Below are 21,938 nucleotides of genomic sequence, written 5' to 3' on the forward strand. Positions count from 1 at the left end.
AAATTTGTTCTTACAAACTAACAACTTTACAAAACTGATTAAAGGCACTCGAACGCTTGGATCTTTATTCCTTCAAAATGTCATCCTAGCCCAATCGAAAATGAACATACAAAAATCAATTTAAATAAAGCCCAAACTGTTAAATAGTGTATTAAAGGGAAGAGTCAGGCCAGTTTGCAGTACTTTCTCAATTCAATCGAACGGACCATCTCGACCAACCGGGATTTACAGGAGTGTGTATTATTCAAATAAAATCATGTATGCCAGGCTCTTTATTTTTAAATGTTCCTGAATTCGTCAAGGTTTCGAACAGGACACTCGGGCAACATAATATAATAATAGTTGAGAAATGAGGGACACATTTAACAAACGTCGTCCTTCATAACACAGTCGGTTCTACTTAATTAAAATAACAGATTTATTAAATAATGTTACGATTTGTTACACTCTTCCGACCTGGCGATTTTGTGAAACAATATTGTTCTTTGTTTTTTGTTTAATTGGGAGTGTTTTGGAATAATTTCATACACTTTCAGTGAGTAGAAATACTTTGATTGAATATACAAAAAAAAAATTGCATTGTATAAATTAACTTTTTTCCACATCCTACATGTATTTGTTAAATGTAAACAATGTTTGTAAATCCCAGGCCCTGAAGAAGATCTCAATAAAGATCGAAACGTTGGCACGATAAAGAAAATGTTTTTCTGAAATCTACATCACACCAGACCGCATCTCACGATTTCCGAATAATAATTTCAGAATTTAAATTAAATTAAAAGACAATCGAATTTTTGAAAAATTATGCTTTAAATAGAGATGAGACTGGGGGAAATCAAACTGAATGATAAGTTCTCAACGGAATTTTAGAAATCCAAGAAAAAAAATTCATTTTCGACTACTTTGAAAATTAATTTTATCGCTTACACGAAGTTTAAATTTTTTCACGAGGGTTCCCAACAGCAGAGGTCATATCAACCCTGGAGTGAGAGTGTATTTGCAAAAAAGCCTGTTTGTAAGTCTTTTACTTTACGGGACTTTTACCTTACAGTGATCAGCGCCGTGTCAACGCCTCAAACTTTGCGGCCACCAACACCCCAATAAAATACATAAATGGCATAAAATGTATGCTAAAAACAACTCTTAACTTAATCGTGCGTTTAATTAGACAAATTCAATCGTTTCCTTAAAAATAATTTTATAATATAATTATGTGATAAAATAAATTTTATAATAATAAAAATAAATAAATAATAATTTTCCGTTCTCAAGTTTTAAAAAAATTTCCCTAACTTTATTTCATATTGTACAGATTGAAACAGTAAAGCATTGCAATTAGATAATGAATTATGTATCTACAGTGAATATTTTGTGAAAGATAAATTTAACTTTAAAATATTAACTGACCATACCAATGAAGGCTATTGGTTTGAGGAAAAAAACACCGAAAAAATTAAAATTTCACTAATTCAGTTAACAAACTAAAAATGAAGTTAAATAAAGCGTTCTCACCGAATCGAATAACCAACCATCCGACAAATGACAAAAGATGATAACTGATCCAGTACAGAGCCATTCAGTCGCGAAAGCAAACAAATTACGAGCACACAATTTGTCTCTTGAAATTCAGTTAGTTGTATCTCTGTCTGCAATTTTAAGCCGATGATGTCGAAAAACAGTTTTGGATTAGTCACAAAAATTTTCCAAGTTGAAGCAGGTGGAGAAAGGCGAGACAAAAAAACAGACCTCTGATTTAGCTTTGCTGTTTTTTTTTTGTTTTATTATTTTTATATATAAAATCAAACCATATGTCATCTCGTACGATGTAAAAATGTTTGGAGTTTTCAGAAACTTTGTTTTTGAGAACAGAGACGGTGAATCGCTTCTTGGGCCCGAAGTCGTCTGTGATTGGACACTCGCAAGATTCGCCTGATATTTGATTGATTAGATGTTTCAAATTATGAGATAGACCTTACTGACCTTTCAATATTTCGTCGCATGAGACGAGAGAATCGAAACACCTTTCGATACAGTCGTGCATAACCGCGGCCATAGCCAGACGGATTCGGAGAATAGGAATTGATTCTTCTGAAAGACAAGTTTTGTGGGCTTGATATGGTGAAAAAAGCTAAGCCGGCAATCCGTACGGGAAGGACATCCGAGGTTTTCAGGAGACGTCGATCGGACGAAGCCTCGGACTCGAGTGAATCGGGCGAGGTGGCATTCAAGCCTCAGTTAAGCCCCGATGCATCGATTGGAAGTTTTTCTCTTTTTTTTAGTTTTTCCGAGAAAAGTCAACCGTATGTGTTAGACGCTGCTTCCCGCCGCGAATCCCGAGTTGAGCTTTCTGCTGCTCGTGAGAGACTGGCTGCGGTCGCGTGTTCACCGACGTAGTCAAGGAAGGCTTCTTTTACTTGGAACCGCGACCTAGAAAGATCCGAATTGCTCGAAATTTCACCGGGCCTTCGGACGTACCGACACGCGATCGTCCCGATACAATTTGTATCAATTTGAACGGATCCGAGGGTCGTAATAACTCACCCTTTCTCCGTAACGACTCGGGGGCAAGGACTCGCTGACTGGAAAACGACATTGAAAGTATTGAAATGGCACAATCCACGAAATAATTGACGAATTAAACATTAAAAAACAACCTGTTCAAGTTCGAGACGTCAAGTACACTGGGCAAAAAAAGTCTTGAAATACAACTAAGTTTTATACTTACGTTCCTCCCTGTCCAAAATAGGTTATTTCCCCATAATGAAACTACTCTTATTTTACAAAGGACGAAGGTCAGAAACCAAGACATATGAATCGAAATCCTTTCAGACTGTGATTAGCTTTCATGATGGAAGTACTTTGAAGCCCATTCACGAATTCATTGTTTCCTTAAGAAATCAGGTAAGACCTTGAGGGAAATTGTAAAGACTTAATAATAATTAAGGTACAATTTCACAAATTATAAAAATATATAATGAATTAAGTGGTCCATCGGGCAGACCACCAAAAATGAATCAGCTGCACAAACGTGAAATTTAAAAAACAGTCCTCGACAGACCGTGGACTGGTGCTCATTCATTGCTGAGAATTGGTCACATGACTATGGTTTAACAGTTACTCATCAAACGGTGAGGAACAAGTTACGAGAGAATTTTTTTGCCGAGTTTCCAGGAAGAAACCGTACAACTATCCAAAAGCCACCATCGTTTTGGAAATTTTCTCGGATGAAAGTCGACTTTTGGGTCAGATGAAAGTCAATAAGTATGGCGAAAAGCTAAAGCATTGGAAACGAAAAATATGAGGCCAACGTTTAACACGGCCTCATTTTTCGTTTCCGATGCTTCATTAGCTTTTCGCCATATTTTTTGTCGTCCAACAGTACAGTCATGTGACAAGTTCTCAGCAATTGTTGGAACGCTGGTCCACGGTTTGTCAAAGACGTCTGCGTGGTCTGCTGGTTAGGACACCTAATTCATTACATATTTTTATAATTTTTACAGTCAACAACAACCGTCATGCCAGAAACCTTTCATTCCGACCCTTCCAAATCACCCTCCGACGGCTAAAGCGTCAATGGCCTCGCGACCTTCTAAGTAACAGGGAAGTTATTAATATATAGGAATGACTATGCTGTATGATATTAACAGCATTACTTAAGCGCCACAATAGACGCAGGTGTAAATAAAGAAGAGAAAATAGGACGAAACGGGCAACTCATCACAACATCTCAACATTTTCGAGATACTTTTACACCGACCATAACACAAAGCCGTGCGTGATTCAACCGGGGCGAAGCACGTCCCCGCAAAAGTTAATTAACGAGAGTCAGGCTTCCTTTTGCCCCTTCTGAAAATATTTAATACAGTTTATTAACCCGGCTTTTAAAAAGGCTATTGACTTCACTAAAGTGATTATAAAAAATGCTTGTTTCAAAAAAGCCCCATGGCTTTTTAAGATGAGGCTTAGTTGTTTTAAACTTTCTTCACACTCGAAAGGAGATCCTCCCTACTCATCTATTGGAAACTCGCTGCCGTTCGCTCTTCTCGAAAGAGTGGAGGAACGGATCAAATCATAATTTTAGTACATACTCCGGTTTGGAAATGACAAACTTACCTAGTTGTACGTCGTCTTCAACAACTCGCATGTCAATCATCGAGTAACATTACAAGAATTTTCCCTCGAAAGGTAGATTGAAGTGAGAAGTTGATGTCCGAGTGGATCGAAGTCACGATAGCTCATTTAATTAATCTTTTTATGTAAGGTTTTGGTCGAAATGAAAAAGCTAGTGCCACGAGCGGGATTCGAACCCACGACCTTCGGTGGATCGAAGTCACGATAGCTCAAGTGGTCGAGCAGCGGCGTTTTTAGCCTAAGGTCGTGGGTTCGAATCCCACTCGTGACACTAGCTTTTTCATTTCAACTAATCCCTTACATAAAGATTAATTAATTGAAAGAAGTTATTTGTTCAATGGGATCATGAAATATAATGGAATATACAAATCATTTACAGTCTGATTAATACGATTAATGAAATATCGGAATATTTAATTGCCACATAAACAAATATCGAACGTCTATAAAAAAAAAAACTCTAATCATGCTTAATCAACTTGGTAACTGCAATATATTACAACACAACGAAAAACCCCATCTGTTGTTAAATAATAAATTATCCGAACAGTCCTTTCAGAGTACACGGTTACATGAATACACATAGTACGTACACATTCTATTGTACTAATTTGGCAATTTAATTAGTCAAATTTAGTTGAAAATGCAACGTTTATTCGGAAATTAATCCAATCGATTTTTCTACGCCGTCGGGATTATCATTGTGTAATCCTGCAATTTTTTTTAATTAAGTGGGAATGACATCAAAGGTAGAAGCTCAATTTTTCATACGGTTCCGAACCGAGCATTGAGGAGTCAGTGCGCTGCGTGACTCACGCAATTCAGCAGCTGGTGTTATCGGGGGCACCATACGCACAGGTTCGTGGAGTCGTTTCTGAAGAAGTTTACTGAGCGTGGGTTCGTCGTTTTCTTATCTCCAAATGGCCTTTTAAAAAAGATCTTTTCTTCTTTTTAGATCTATTACTGCCGAGATACGCACAATCCATGCCATCACGCTCACGGCCCTTGTGAAAAGGAACCCGATTCGAAATACTACTTCAAACCAAACTAACTTTACTGTAATGTTAAACACATAAATATTGTAAATGACTGATATTTTGAGATACCCAAAGTTGCAAAATCGTCAGTAACCTTCAACACGCAATCTAGAATTCAATAACCAAATATCATACATATACATTTGTCATATTATGGCATAATTTTCTAACCGATTTCATCCATCACTGCTGATTAAAATATCCTGCATTTCTCTCAATACAATTCTCCCAGCGTGATGGCGATTTTTCTATACTCTCTAATAGAATTTTGAGTCCTTATTAATAACAAATTCTGCAAATGCATTTTCTAAAGGTATTTACCAATATATTTTTTATGGTGCAAAACGTTGTTCAGGTGAGTCAAAAAATGGTAACAGGCGAAAGGTCTGGAGAATATGGAGGGTGAGGCAGACAAGGGGCCGAGCGTCGTCGTGTAACTGAATCAGCCTTTTCCGATTGACCAAACATGGCTTCAATAATGCCAATTTCTCGTGGATTGCTTCAATTTGAGAGCAGTACTTTTCGGCATTGATCATTTCGCCATTGTTCAACAAGGTGTCCGCCCAAAAGAAACTCACAAAAGAGTCACCATCACCTTTTTTTTATGAGTTGGGGCTTTGGAAAATGAGGCACTTCTCCCCTTCTGTCTGCTGTTATCGCAGAGAATCCACTTTCCATCGCAAATAACAATTCCTTCCAGAAAAGGTTTGTTTGTGTTGCGGCGAAGAAGCGTTCCGCAAACTTCATAACGATGATATTTTTGGCGGTCGTTTAATGCAAGAGGAAACAACTTTCGAGCTTTTTCACCTTTCCAATTGCCTTAAGATGGTCAGCGACGGTAACCGGTAACCGAAACATTCTCTGCAAGTTCTCGAGCAGTTAGTTGTTCTGGGATTTTCTTCGACCAAAGCTCGCAGAACATCTTCATCTAGGGATGAAATCCTTCCACGACCTTTCTCTTCAAGGCAAATGTCTCCTTCTCGAATTTTTTTAGCCATCTCTGCCATCGCCCCAGATTTCACAATGTTTCTGGCTGTTTGGACATTGTTCCGACCGAATTTAAACACGTAAAACTCTGTTGATGTATGTATTTTTCAATAAATATATATACATTTAATTCTGTTAATGTATGTATTTTTCAATAACTACACATACATATATTTATGTTAATGTGTGTATTTTTCAACAAGTATACATACATACAACTCTCTTAATGTATGTATTTTTCAATAAGTATACATACATATTACTCTGTTAATGTATGTATGTTTCTACAAGTATACATATAACTCTGTTGATGTATGTATTTTTCAACAACTATACATACATATAATTTGTTAATGTATTTTTCAATAAGTACACATATATATAATTCTGTTAATTTATGTATTTTTCAACAAGTGTGCATACATATAACTCTGTTAATGTATGTATTTTTCAATAAGCAACCCCTGAGGATGGCGATATAAGTCGCAGAAAGCTTGGTGAACACAAAAACGTCTACTTCACAAAGACCTTTTGAAAGTACCGAAAAAAAATTCTAATTTTCTACTCTATTTAATTCCCTTCTGTCTTCCTAGCTGTGTAATATTGTAGTTTTGAAATTCAAAGTTTTTTAAACCCGCCTTTTTTGCAGCGTATCCGCCCAACAAATTAAACACTTACTTACAAGTCATATTAAAGCATAACCTTCTGATTTCATCCATCAATACTGTTTGAATGATAGGCAAAAAGAAAAGGTAAACAACAATAAGTGGTCGTGTTCGATATTAACATGCTAATGTCAATTACGGATTTATGTAGTCTTCATATACGAAAAATTTTTCTTGACAACTGAAAGCTGTGATTGGATATATTACATTCTTATATCTGATTTTGCGTGCTTATTTGCTGTAAATAAACGTTAACGCAGCAAATAAAACAAGGAGAAAAACTCGATCGAATGCTGGAATATTCGAAGAATTTATGGAAATCTGGTGAATTCAAATCTATTCCAATGCATAAAATTATATTTGAGAAAGAAAAGGAAGATGAAAAGCATAGAAAACATATGTGTAATATAGGTATTTATCTTGGTGTCTCACTTGATCCAACTCCAATAAATGTGTAATTCTCATTATGCGTTTGGGAGAGTTGTTGAATGGCGCTATTAATTTGCGCAAAAATAAATTTAAATACATCCTGTCACCTTTTGAAATCATTATTTTAAATTCTGAACGTTTACAAAATAAAACAGGAAACGATAATTTGCCAGTCAGTCATCGTGTATTATTTTCATTTATTGTCGGCCTTCGTCGTTTCTATAAAATGTGTCGACTCCAGAAAAACAAGAATTCATAGTTAAAGAGCACAATGAATCGTTCACTCGCATTAGCTTTGGTCGCCTTCGTGTGTTCCTTCACAAATGTAAATATCTTTCATAGATTTTCTACGTTTGTTTAAATTAAAAACTTTCGTCTTTTGCAGACCCAAGGCGCGTTTAAAGGATGCAGTATAACAAATATGACGGAAATGTCAAATGGTAAATTATCAATTAGTACGAGAGATTAGCGTAGAAAACAAATTTATATGTTATTTTCCAGATGAGGAAGGATTGGGTTACGAGGCGAAATGCTACATCGCCTGCCTGTTCAATTGCACAGGATTTGTACGTATATAAATGTATATCATAGATAGGTTTAGATAGATTTGAAATGTTCTACGGTCTGCTTCAGTATAAAATGACCGAAGGAAAAATAGTACATAAAAAGAATTTTAATCCTCATTTCTGAGCATTTTCACAAACAGAAAATAACTTTGTATTCATTTTTAATTTTATTTATTGATTTTCGGCTTTTGGCTAAAGTTAATTATTTTATTGTTGAAGATTTTCTAGAAAAAATTTCACATTTTCTGACATTCGCTAAATCAGAAGCCAAGGAGCTAATTGATTAATTGGACTTTTTTGTTTTTTATCCAATAGATTACGGAAACCGGAGAGCTTGACATGGAGGAAACTATAGCACCCGCCTTTATGTATTTTGAAAGTTCAAATGCAACTGCGATGAACAAAACGCTGCACGAATGTGTTTCACGAGGCGAGGAACTTTTCTATTACGAATGAATTTCATTCCTCAAAAATTCCGAATTTTCCGAATAAAATCGTCATTTTTCTTTTTCAGTTGTCAGACGTGAAGTAGACCCTTGTGCGATCGGCTACGAAACTTCGTTGTGCTGGCTGCAACCGGTAAGTAACTAAAACGTTTTTTCGAATTTCAGGTGAACACATCGAACCATACTAAATGTTTAATTATCTTATCAGCTTCTACGTAATTCTATAAATACTCAATTAATTATACGCAATTTTTTCGAAATGAAAAATTTGTGTCACAGGCGGGATTCGAACCCACGACTTTCGGTTCAATACGCCGCTACTCTACCACTTGAGCTACCGTGACTTCGATCGCCCATGCTACAAACTTCTCATTCATTGTACCTCAAGTGGTAGAGCAGCGGCGTATTGAACCGAAAGTCGTGGGTTCGAATCCCGCCTGTGAAACAGACTTTTCATTTCGAAAAAATTGTGCATAATTAATTGAACATTGAACCATTTTTCCAGATGAACGCCTATATTAAAATATTGATGGATCAAATGGACGCTGGTCCGCTTTTTGAACAGATAAAAGGCAACAGAACAGGCATTTATTCGACGTTGATGTTGAACCTCTATTCAAAAAATACTTGCGTCAAAGACTAAGGAGATTATGAAAAGTGTAAGTTGAAGTTTAAATTGAGTGGTTTACAGAATAAAAATAAACAAAAAATCTGGCTTATATTATTTTTTCACCAACTTATTACTGTTATAATGTAATCTAAAGTGCATATTGATGTGATTTGCTTGTTCCACGTGAAAGCATTTAACGCAAAGGCGATTGTTATACCATTGTATCAATGCAGACAGATATGAACGTATTTCTTTGCGCGACTGTAATACTAACTACGGCTTCAGCTATGAAAGGCATCCCCGACTAATACATCTTCATCTACATCTAGTTTTGCATGAGTTGTGGGCTAAAAGGACCTAGCTGTCGAAAGCCCCCGTTGGTTGGGAACGACAGTCTCATCGGCATATGATTTAAGGGAAGATACTAGCGGTGTACTAGTGGTGAACTCGGCAGACCCCAAGGGCCAGCACATCGCGGCGTGACAGCCCTTCGGGTGAAAGTCCAAATATAATACTCAGGTTGGCTTTAGAACATATATCTATTTAAATTTATATTTAGCCACTAGGAAGGTTACCAAACACTACCAAGTGCCTTCTCCAATTAGAAATCCGAACGGTACCTGGGCCAGGTCAAACGCAGAAAAGCGTCAGCTACTTTCCGATCACTTTTCCACAGTTTTTACTCCCCATCCTGAAATGATCAATGAATTCCTTGACTCTTCTCTCCCTCTCGCTCTGCCCCCTAAACCCATCCACCCTGCAGACGTCATATATCAGATTCTCCGCCTTTCCCAAAGAAAATCCCCGGGCCATGATCTTATTATACTAAAATCAGCCGAAATCTACCCAAAAAAGCAATAGTGTACATGTAATTCTATATACAATGCAATATTTCGTACAGCCTATTTCCCCATCCAGTGGAAACTATCTTTAATAACCCCAACACCGTAACCACACAAATCCCGCAGTGCTACATCCTCTTACAGACCAATAAGCCTCCTTCCTATTTTATCCAAAATCTTTGAACGTCCCCTCTTTAAAAGACAAAGTCCCATATTCGACTCTGAAAACTTAATTACAAACCAAACAAATTTGGGTTTCGACCTCTCCATTCCACTGTTCAGCAGTGCTTGAGAGTAGTCGACACGATATTCTCGGCTCTAGAAAACAAACAATACTGTTCAGTCGTATTTCTGGACGAACGGAAGTATTTGACCGAATATAACACATCGGCCTCCTTTGTAAGTTAAAACGTATCCTCCGTCATTCCTATTATCTTATCCTGAAATCGTTCCTTTTGAAAACGGTTTACAGTAAGAATCGGCACCTTTTTCACCTATCACGCCAATCAGAGCTGGCGTTCCACAAGGAAGTATCCTAGGGCCAACCCTCTACACCATCTATACTGCTACATACCCATACTTACGCGGACGACACCGCAATCTTATCAACACCCTCCAATCCTATCCTAGCCACAGAATCAATCCAACAACACCTGAACCTCATTACCACCTGGTGCAATCTATGGCGGATCAGGTTAAATGAACAAAAAACCAACAAGTTACGTTTACGCTCAAACGTGAAACCAGTCCACCAGTGCATATTTACAACAAGATAATATCACCATCGAACCAAGTCCGCGCTACCTTGGGCTTTACTTAGATAGTAGACTTACTGACTTACATGGAATACAAGATTAAAACGGTAAGAAATTAAGAAAAGATATGAACTCAGACACCTACTTGGACCAAAATCAACACTAAGCATACATAACAAACTAACCACTTACAAAACACTCATTAGACCTATTTGGACCTACAGAGTCGAACTTTGGAGCTCGGCCAAATTATCCAATCCAACGTATTCAATCTTATCAATCTAAAATTCTCCGCCGTATCCTCAATGCTCCCTTTCTATGTTACAAATCAAACTGATCCATAAAGATCTTGAAATCCCTTTCGTGAAAGATCTTATCCGAACACACTTCTTCATTTTCCACACTAAGCTCTCCCTCCACCTTAACCCACTAACCCTAACTCTTTCCTCAACATCTCACCCTTACAATCCTCCACGCCGTTTAAAACGACGATGGCCTGGTGACCGTGTATCACAACCCACCCAATTAAATAAAAAAGAGATCCAGCACTGGTTGGTTTCTCTCCCCATGCCTCCTGGTCTGACAGGTCTGTCAGATTTGTTTATGCTTAACTATTTGCTCACTGTATATTTTATACAGCAATGAATAAAATAAAATGCTTTAACTTAAAAAAAAAATCACTAATTTCGTGGTCCGCTTGACCAATTAATATATTACAATTAATTGGTCAAACGGACCACGAAATTAGTGAATTTAATGAATTAAAATGAAGTATACTTCACTAAAGCTCTCCGTGGCCATTTCATTTGTCGCCGAGAATCCAATCCGATTATACGACATTTGAAAAATTGCAAAAAGGAGGGAAAATTCAAAAGGTGCGGTTGAGATGGGAAGTTGGTGTCCGAGTGGATCGAGGACACGATAGCTCAAGTGGTAGAGCAGCGGCGTATCTAGCCGAAGATCGTGGGTTCGAATCCCGCTCGTGCCATTGAATTTTGTATCTCAACTAAAAACCTTAATTAATTGTAATTTAAAAAAATGTAAACAAGTACAAAACAATTGGAAATTGGGTTTTTAATTGTTCTTTTTTCGTACTTAGTAACGTAAGTCTTTAAAGCAGAATTTTTAAAAATGTAGTAAGCTGTCGAGGTGTTATTTTGTGTCGTTGAAAACATTATTTTAAACGGCGAGAATTTATTTTTTATGGCATATTTTGTACCAGTTTATGAATGGCCATTCTAAAGCGATGAAAATCATTGTACAAACAAAGTTCAAGCGATTTCCCTTATAAATGACGGAAGCGCGCCATTTTTGAAAGTCGTTAAGATACGTTATATAATAGACTTGATTTTGTTCCGTTCTAATTAACATTAATGAGAAATATATAAATAATACGGGTCGACTGTAAACGTCCTATTAATTCTCGTAAGAATACACCTAAGATATACCGACAAGGTTTAGACACGACATTAATTAAAAACGGTACTGATAAATAACAACATTTCGAATCTACGGGCTCGTAAAATATAAATACATATAAACATCAAGCCAAAATAAATAAAAACGCGTGTAAACAAGTCTTTAGGGACTCTACTCGAGCGAAAAGTGTAATAATTCACGCAAGGTGGACACATTTTTGGCCAAGTCTCCTCCCTCACCTTTGTTTTATACACGACAAATGTATTACATCCACCGATTTTGTAGGTCACGTTTTCTACCAATAAATGCACCGCGTTTCATAATTTATAAATTATAAATATATAAATAATTATTATTAATAAATAAATAAAAGTATAATAATAATTTTTTAAAGACAAAATCGAATAAAAATTTGAAAGAAAAATGTTTTAACTTTAATCGAAACCAGAATTTAAGTATTACCCTCCCACAGGGCTGCTTGCTCCTTTCCTTTTTTCAGTTTTACTGCTCGTCCATTGGAACCGAACTAGGACGACCTTTCAACATCCGAACTATTTGACCAAATACAGGATCGGCAATATGGCCGAACGCCGTCGTCCACTTTAGCCGATTTTCGTTAGTTCACGAAACAGCCCAAATGGATGTAAAAGACTTCCTGCTGCTCGAAAATTCTTAGTTTACATAAGAATGGAGGGAAAGAAATATACAAAAATGTTGGAAGTTCCATTTCTAAAGCTATCCTCGACCACAACTTACGCTGGACATATTTCCGATGAAAGAGCGGATCACGCATGTCCCAAAGAGCCTGGTTCTCCTCAACAGCACTTATCAATTTTTCGCAAACCATCGAAATGAAAACGAAACGAAAAGGTAAACAAAAAGCAAAGAACGTCGTTAAACAATGATGAGCGTTTGATGTCACGTGGTTGACAGCGGAATTTGAAGTAACAATTTGGCCGAATAGAACTGGAAAATCCAACTTTATTTGGATCGGAAAGTACTTCGGCCGTGCACGGCCCAACACGACCGAGCGAATCGGTTTTAATGGACGCGTGCTCATTCGTTCTTCCCTTTTCGATCATCCGGCCCTATTCGCCCTATTCCAGTCGACAGCCTACCTACCTCCGACCTTCCAGCGTAACCTAACACTATCACCCTCACCTTTACCGATGATGCCGCAATCCTTTCTCCTGATGAAGGTCCTGTCTCAGCTTCCCGTAAAGCTCTAAATCACTTACCTATCCTAGAATGCTGGGCCCGACAGTGGGGAGTCAAGATCAACAAAAGAAAACACTCCCACCAGTGTCCCTCAACAATGTTCCCATCCCTTTTGCGAACCATGTACGATACCGCAGACTCTACCTAAACGACTGGCGTGGAACCCCCATACACGACTTAAGCACACAGATTGTAACATACGATTTGTCATGCTAAAACTACTCGACGGACAAACTCTCACTGATAAACAAAGGAAAACTTACCATTACCCCCCCCCCCGGTCACTATTTGGACATACGAACTTGAATTACGGGACTGCAAAGCGTTCCGACCTCAATCGAATCCAATTCCTTCAATCTTTAGATTTAGATCTTTAAATCTTTTTTAATCCTCAGAACCATAGTCAATGCTCCTTTCTATGTTTCCAATCACACCATCCATGCCGACCTAAATTACTTAAGTTGTTACTCAATCAGCCCAATCCAGCTACAAAATGTTCCTATCCAAATTACCCCATCATCCGAACCCTATCGTAAAAACCTGTCATCTACCACGTTACCAGAAGAGTGAAGCGTCGATGACCCCGCGACAACCCCAGAACTTGACATGGTCTCCTGGGATGGAGTCCATTTCGCTCATCGTATGGTGTACTAACGGCTACCATCACTGGATGGTTGCTGTGCAAGCTTCCAAGCAATTGTTAATATTGTTTATAAGTTTAATTTGTTCCGTCGAAGAATGCAGTTGTAAAAAAAATAAAAAGATAAATCAGAAGTATTTGTTAAAATCCGTACAAAGGGGAATTTATTCCTGAAAAGCTGGACTAAAGACCTGAGTGCATTGTTTCTAAATAGTCTTTCCCCGATCGTTTTTTATACAAAATTATAATATTGAAGGCCTTTCTTATCCCTATCACTATTCCTTGTATGACAAAAAAGTTTCATCAAACAATTAGATGGTAATTATTCACTAATCTATTCTAATATAATAAAGGTAGAACGTTTGTTGGTATGCAAGAGGTACGATTTTGATCAATTTTTTTTTCGACGTGTAGCTTATTATCATAGAAATGATAGACATAGTTTTATCATGTTATTATTGCAGTTTTCACGTTATTGTGCATATCGCAGCACAAAGCAGTTTAGTGTAACTGCTCATCCCCATCGCTTCGATTATACATACTTAAAAGAACTTACAATATATTTATTATTTGTTAAATTCACTAGTTTTCGTGGTCCCTATGACCAATTAATATCTTTCAATTAATTAAGTTTTTTAGTTGAGATAAAAAAGTCAGTGTCACGAGCGGGATTCGAACCCACGAATCCATCGCTCCTCTACCACTTGAGCTATCGTGTCCTCGATCCACTCGGAGACACTAACTTCCAATCTCAACCCCACCTTTTGAATTTTCCCTCCTTTTTGCCATTTTTCAAATGTCGTGTAATCTATTTGATTCTCGATGATGATTTGATTTATTATTTGTGCAAACAATTCACTTTTTGTTATTGTCTATGAACTTTTAGTAGGTTTATTACGTTGCGTGAAGTACGATCGGACTTTTTGAAGTGCAGCTTATTGGGATATCTAAATAATCGACGATATTTCATTTGACGGCAATATGTCATGGCGAGAATGGCATTTCTCCGGCTTGATATTTGTCCGGTAGGGAAGTTGTTCGATTAATTTCTTCCTTCCACCAGCCCGGTGGCGGTTGACGCCTGCTGGCTAAAAATAAATCAAATCCGCATCCACCAGACCTTCATCTTCTCGATGTTTTCCTACAGATGACAAGCGTCACGTTTCAGCAAGGGCGACAGTTTATTTCGAAATGGGTCAAAATAAATTCGGCAGCGGCCAAATCCTTGCTTATCGAGTGCAATTAGTGGTAAGGGCAATTAAACCCCCTTAGAGATGATAACCTGCCAAATCTATGCCCGTCCAAACGAAATTATCTTACCCTGGGATGCCGAATCCTCCTTTTCTAACAGAAATCTTCAACATATCACACTGAATTTAACTAATTGAATATGATTATGATACAACGGAGGAAAAGATTTACGCCAACAATAATTATTTAATAGAAGAAACTACCTAAAATAGATTCTGTTTTGCTCAGAAATGTACCCATTATAACATTTATTATTAATTTTATTTATTTTAATCTATCCCTATAATTTTATTCATCTCTTCCTTATTACTTAATCTTTTTTGTCAGTTATTTACTTCTCAAGGTATCTTTTTTGTTCCGGGGACTTTATACGGAGTGTGAAACAAAGTTGATTGACCTCCGTTTGTTTACAACAGTAAAGTTTACTTCGCCGGATGCACACGACCTGGCTTGAGTTAAAATTCGATTTTCCAGCACTTCAGACTTCACGAATGAGCCGTCTTCCGGCATATTCGCCTCTCCACGCCAACTAATTTTTATGCAACTTTTCAACTGACTTTTCTAACATATATTTTTTTTAGTGAAGGCGTTGTTGGTTTAAGATGACAGCTGGAAAAAGTATTTGAATATGGAATGGGGAAAAAATAAAATTATTTTGTTATTTATAAGAATTATATCGTTATCATTATTTATTATGAAAGAAATGTTAATTTGTTCTGAATTTATTAATCATAATTAAAAGAATCTATTTAAAATCGTTCTGAATCTCGTTTGAAATTAAATGCAGCACCTACAATCGATACCATTATGTTTAACAACCATTCTTAATTATTAAAATATTATTGATCGTCAGGCTGATTAGGTATTGTGAATAAAAACTGTACTTTGGTTTCAGTTAGTATAAAAAAAATTCATGTGTTTTTAAGTTAAATTCGGAGTAATTGTTAGCTAAAAGTTTACGAACTCTTAAGTTTTTGTGGTTTCCTCTGTATTTTGCGAGGTGATCTGCAGTTTTCAAATTGACAGTAAAATACAACAAAAAGCATCTAAATTTTATGTATTGATAGCAAACCTCAGTTTCCCAAATCAAAAATTTTTCTCCTAAGTCTAAATGTGATTTTCTGATGACGGAAATAGTTAGTGAAACATTATCTAAAGCGAAAACACAAAAAAGTAGCATTTGGTCGGTTCCATTGTCACTTTGGAGTGGAGCATAACGTGGTTGTTGAAACGTCGGCAAAGGAAGCGTCATGTAGGGATGTCCTGACGTCAAATCTGATGTAAAGAAGGTCAAAACGGCACAGGAATAGAAAAAGTGGTACAGTATTGATAAGGCACGTTCTTTTTTTAAGTCTTTCATTTCCGAAACTCGTCACATTCCCTGGATTTTCGCAATGAGAGGAAGCAACGCGTCTTGTCATAGATGATTAGAATTAGGTTTAATTACTGCAAATGTGGAGCTTATCTGAATAGAATTCGTTTAAGATTCTTCTCAAATTGTGAAGCATCCGGAGTTGCGAGAAGTCCATGAACGAATCTTCGGTTTCAAGAGGTCGAGAAGCCCGTCAATTTTAATAGTCTTATAGGTTCGGGAAATGAAACGGTTTTTAGAATACTGTACGAATTTTAACATGTTTAAATGACACTACAAACTGAAGGTTTAAGTACCGAATAATAGCTCTTAAGACAGGAGGAGCCTGAGTCGTTCTGGGGGTGCTGTTAGCTGGCTTGAGTGGACTCCGAGGAGTGCCCCACATGTGATGGGCAAGTGGTCACCGGTGTAAGGCAAAGTAAATAAAAAATACAACAACAATGTATGTACATTATAAAAACAACAACTGTAAAAACTAAAAATCCATAGTTACAATAATTAATTAAGGTTTTAAGTTGAGATGAAAAAAAGTTAAAGGCACGAGAGGGATTCGAACCCACGACCTTAGGCTAGATACGCCGCTGCTCTACCACCTGAGCTATCGTGACCTCGATCCACTCGGACATCAACTCCCCATCTCAACCCCACCTTATGAGTTTTCCCTCCTTTTGCTATTTTTCAATTGGTCAAGCGGACCACGAAATTAGTGAAGTTACAATAATTTTATCATTTAGGAGAAGAGTACTTGTGCGGATTAGCCTGACGACCTGTAATGCAATGATTAAGACATGATTAAAAACAATGCACCGATTTTTTTTAAGAATGAAAAAATAAATAACGCAACGCATGTGTACATGCGGAATTATTAGGGCGATTTTGCATAACGTTAGCGTGAACGGTAACGCTAAATTGATTGAAGCATGCGCAGATTTACCATAACTACTTTATTTGTCCTAGAATAGCGTGCTTGTTAACGGGTGACGGTAAAGACAACCAAGAGTTTTTTGTTGGAGATATTGCCCAATTATTAAAAAATAATATTATTATATACGCAGAAATATAATAAAACTGTTAAAATTAACAATAAACGTTAAAATTAACGTTTTTCAATTTATATATGTTTCGTGAATTATTTATCTTTCCTTCAATAAAGCCACAGAAATTATGTAAAACAGACCCTTTAGCTGAACCGCCTAAATGCAATTTTAAAACTAAAATTCTAAGAGACAGGAATAGAAAGAAGTATAATTAATATGCATATGGTTAACTAACTGCACTGTAATATTTTAGTTTTTCCTAAAATTGCTAAGCAAAGCTAAAAGTTTTTTTTTCTTAAGAGTTTTTGACAATTTTCGTCCTCAATTTAATTTAAACTAAACTTTCCCCGAATCGCCCGGTAATTAATGTTTACTTTGTACATCAGAGCTTCTTCAACTAAACTTTCGTCAGCAATCAAGAGAAAATTCATAACACCCGTGAATTGTCCCTTCGTTTGCAAGCTTACAAAATACAACTATAACCTGAACTACTACAAACTTCCAGGAAACTTAGCGTTGTTAACGGCAAAATCCATTATGCAAAAAGTCTTCAAATAGTGTCAATGTTATTTGAAAGACGTTAAATATAACGGTGGCCTTGAAATAGCGGAAACGTTATGCACTATCTCTCTATTATATCCCTAGCGCCCATTCAGACTCTCCTTAGATGATTCGAGTTCAGGTCGATTCTGTACATAACCGTATGCACGTAACCATAGCTACTCAACATCAAAAATAACGTATTAACATAAAACAACATTATCCGTGACATCGAAAAATTTCGACTGTTATGATAAAACTAGATACTAAGTACTGATAGGTAATAATAAATTAAGTTGGTTTTTATGAAAAATGAATCTTAACGTCGGAATCTCGCGCTGGGGAATATTGCCATGCCGAAATGGAACTTACAATAAATAAACAACCTTGACAATACATAAAAATCACGAAGCATTGATAAATCCTTCCTTGGGTTATATTTTGATTTCGCGTGACGTCCCTAATCGCGTGCGATCCTTTGTAAATAAAATTAAGTCTGCCGAGTCGAGGCCGAAAAAATATGCAAAATGTCTGACGTAGGTTTTATGAAGGTGACACGGTACCTCTGTGGCAGACTGGAAAAAGCGAGGCCTGGAGGTTCCGCACATCAGCGGCGAGCGAGCACATGACTGACCTCCGAAGTGTTCCCGCTGTCAAAAAAAGGATTCCCCTACAGCTACAACATTGTTTTGTCGATAATTGTTTCTATAGCGCTCAGTGTTGACGCGTGCCGCGCGCGTCGACTGACACGCACGATGAGGTCGCAGACGCCGATTGTCCGCCACCTCGGCCGGCTCGACGAACTCGATTATCACTGTGGAGAAATGTACGGCAGTTCTGTGAACGACTCCACCCTTCCTCTATAAATAGTTTGATCAAACATGGCCTTTTCGTGTTCGTACTGTCACTTATTTCTGAATAGTCAATGTACGTCATCTGCCATTTCGTTGAGTTATTGCAAGGGCGACTAGTCTTTATAATTTTATCTGGAATCAATATTATTATATTACCCTATAGAACATGCATATAAATTCAGTCTCGAGGGTGCTCGCCCTTTTAGATTTGGACAACTGTTTGAACAAAAGCTTACTTCAAGTTGAAACAGAAAATTATGGTTATACCGCCAACTGGGAAATGTCGGTGAAAAATGTTTACTGATCGAATTACAGAAGAACCGACCAATTAAAATTAAAATGTTAAAGCAATATCAAAACTGAATGAGAAAACGTAGACATTAAACAAAGTCAATTCCTTATTGAATCATGTATAGTTATTAAATTATTGTTTGACTAAGGTAATTATTAGGTTATCGGCGATAAATTTCAATAATTCACTATTACCCAAAATGGAAAGATTCATTGATAGGTAAATTTCCCCCATCTTCTATATGCAAATTATTGCTATCCTATGTAACTAGACAAACGACGGACCTTTTCATAGAAATGATGAATGATTGAGTGAGTGTGGTGTTCAATACTCTTTAAAAGGATAGTTCCTACTCACAGTAAGTTGTTTTGCAACGATCCGGATTTCGAGCCTTTTAGCTCATCATCAGGTTGAAGGACTTCTACAACCACGTCTCAACATGAATTGCCAAAGTGAACCGCTGATACCTCCGCCAACGCAANCGTTAAAAAAATCAGCTGATAATTGGAACGTGCGTTGGCGGAGGTATCAGCGGTTCACTTTGGCAATTCATGTTGAGCGACGTGGTTTTGGAAGTCCTTCAACCTGATGATGAGCTAAAAGGCTCGAAATCCGGATCGTTGCAAAACAACTTACTGTGAGTAGGAACTATCCTTTTAAAGAGTACGGACCTTTTCTGTTAATGTGCTTTCGCCCCACTCGACCGCGCTCGGTGATAGAAAGCGAGATATAGGTTAGGTTACTGGGCTTCCGCTCTTATCCTATCTTGTCTTATGTTTTGAGTCAAGATGTATTGTTGTATACCATTATATTGTATGTATTGTACTGTAATTATATTGGTGTATTGTGTTGTATACTAGTTGTCAAAGAGTTCGGTGTTAAATAAAAATGAACCTTCTCCTTTGATTACTGTTGTTCAAGCAATTCATCAGCTCCAGGAAGTTCGAGGTGCCCAAATTTCTGAACGCACTGCTCGAAGAAGATTAAATCAGTATGGACTGATGGCTTTTCGCCCCGTAAGAAGACCAGAATTGAACAGGACACACAGAGTTTCACGGATCGCATTTGCTCGAGAACACAGTCATTGGTCTTTGGACGATTGTCTGCTGTACTTTTTACAGATGAGTGTAGATTTGCTCTACCTTCTCCAGATGGGCGTGAAAGAGTGTGGAGGATGTGAAATGAAAGGTAAGAAGCTGTAATTTTTCCCAGAGTTAATCATTTCTCAACTCACTGATGATGTGGGCGGAATTTCAATGGAGAGTCGCACAGAGTTGGTCGTTGTTCGTAGAGGGTCTTTGACGGCCACTCGCTTTGTAGATGAAATTTTAGACATCAAATCATGCGTTGCCTAATCTCGATGAAACCGGGGACAATCTTATTCTAATGCACGATAATGCCCGTCCATATGTCGCTCGCATGGACAAACGTACGTTCAACAGGGTCTTAGCCTGGCCATCCCGTCCTCCAGACTTCAACCCTATCGAACATTTATGAGATAACCTCAAAAGAATAAGAGCAGCAAGTATCACTTCCTGATACACTCCACGATCTTGAAAGGCAGAAAGTAAGTCTTCGAGATGCAATTAAGGCAAGAGAAGGAAATACGCGATGTTGAAATGTTAATTAAAAATTTAAACAAATTTTAACTGCCCGTCTTTTTTTTTATTTTACTTAGCAATTTAATTTTTTTTACTTTTTAGACAGACTCAATTATTAAAAAACATGAAATTTTGATTAATATATATACATACAAATCAAAATATATTACAAGTGGGTGGAATTTTTTGCCTGACAGTATGCTTAATATTGGATAAATTCATCAAGATGATCATCATTGCATGGCTTTCATTCATGCCTCTCACACCAATTTTGATTTTTCCTTGCAATTCCCTTACTGTTCATCACATTTTCTAATTGCATTTTTTATTGTAATGTGGCAAATAAAAAACGAAGATAAAAATTATGGCAACCTGAACGGTTAAATTAGGCTGATGGCTTTTAGCTTTATTTGATGCGTTTCACAAAAGTTTTATTTATTCATACATTGTGGGTACATTTAGAAAGCACCTGACGAATGAGACATCTTTCGATGTATAGCGCTTCCGGAAACTAATAAATCCAACTCACGGTTTCCCCGTACGAAGCGACGTGGGATATCGATCGCGTGTCACTTTGATAGGATTTCCTGACGTTCCTCGACCTTCCCGACCGAATAAACGGTTAGTTTATTCATTTGAGTATTTAAATTGAGAGTAAAACGAAACCATCCAGTCCACGGTTGCAAACTAGACGGAGGCTTACGTTGGACCTGGTCCAAACTGCAACAGATGGTCACTTTCAACTGCCAACTTCAACTACTCCCAGATGACTTAATAACCGTACGTACCCACCAAAATGAACGGTTCGGCATTCGTATAAACAAAAATACGAGTCGACACCTACGAAGAAAATGGTATTGATTGGCACTCGAAACTAACTCATTTTCCCCATGATACCTTATTTTAATTTTAACTCAAAAGATAAACACAGATAAACAGAAATAGAACTTAATCTGGACTCCTAGAAGATTTTTTTAAATCAAGAAATTAAACCTCTGCAAAATATTTAAATAATGCTAATTTAGATTAATATAATACCAGAAATTCTGCCATGACCACAGACGTCCATGCACGATTATAATTTGACAAAATATAATGTGTTGCAACTTATTCATGCAGCATAAATGGCCAGCTTATTTTGTCACTTAAATTTATTTAATTATTCAATAAGGCGGGGGGTTCTATAAGGGAAATGGTGTGATGGCATAAGGTCATACTTACTAGGTCATATTAACATCACCCACGG

At 37.1% G+C, this 21,938-nt stretch overlaps 2 protein-coding genes across 9 annotated transcripts in view; one reads left to right on the forward strand and one right to left on the reverse strand.

Annotated features, from left to right (window-relative positions):
• The window catches only part of LOC106661824 (cytosolic carboxypeptidase Nna1), a 51,542-nt gene that overhangs the window by 7,407 nt on the left and 22,197 nt on the right, over positions 1 to 21,938 (reverse strand). The window contains exon 1 of one of the 8 annotated variants that reach the window (XM_014385496.2): positions 1,513 to 1,795. The exons of 5 other annotated variants lie outside the window; for them this stretch is intronic. Coding sequence is in view for 1 of the 3 variants with exons in the window: in XM_014385501.2 (XP_014240987.1) it covers positions 1,513 to 1,576 (64 nt within the window). In the remaining 2 variants the exon portion in view is untranslated. Of the gene's footprint in view, positions 1 to 1,512; positions 1,796 to 21,938 lie in introns of those variants that run through there. 2 more of the 8 variants (XM_014385501.2, XM_014385497.2) reach the window with 2 other exon arrangements.
• On the forward strand, positions 7,422 to 8,983 carry LOC106661826. The gene is made up of 6 exons (XM_014385505.2): positions 7,422 to 7,574; positions 7,635 to 7,689; positions 7,751 to 7,815; positions 8,131 to 8,245; positions 8,330 to 8,394; positions 8,767 to 8,983. Exons 1-6 carry the CDS (start codon positions 7,521 to 7,523, stop codon positions 8,902 to 8,904), a joined length of 492 nt encoding a protein of 163 aa, XP_014240991.1. The 5' UTR covers positions 7,422 to 7,520; the 3' UTR covers positions 8,905 to 8,983.

The sequence above is a fragment of the Cimex lectularius genome, unplaced genomic scaffold (genome assembly GCF_000648675.2).
Source record: "Cimex lectularius strain Harlan isolate CLEC.00 unplaced genomic scaffold, Clec_2.1 scaffold57, whole genome shotgun sequence".
Classification (NCBI taxonomy): domain Eukaryota; kingdom Metazoa; phylum Arthropoda; class Insecta; order Hemiptera; family Cimicidae; genus Cimex; species Cimex lectularius.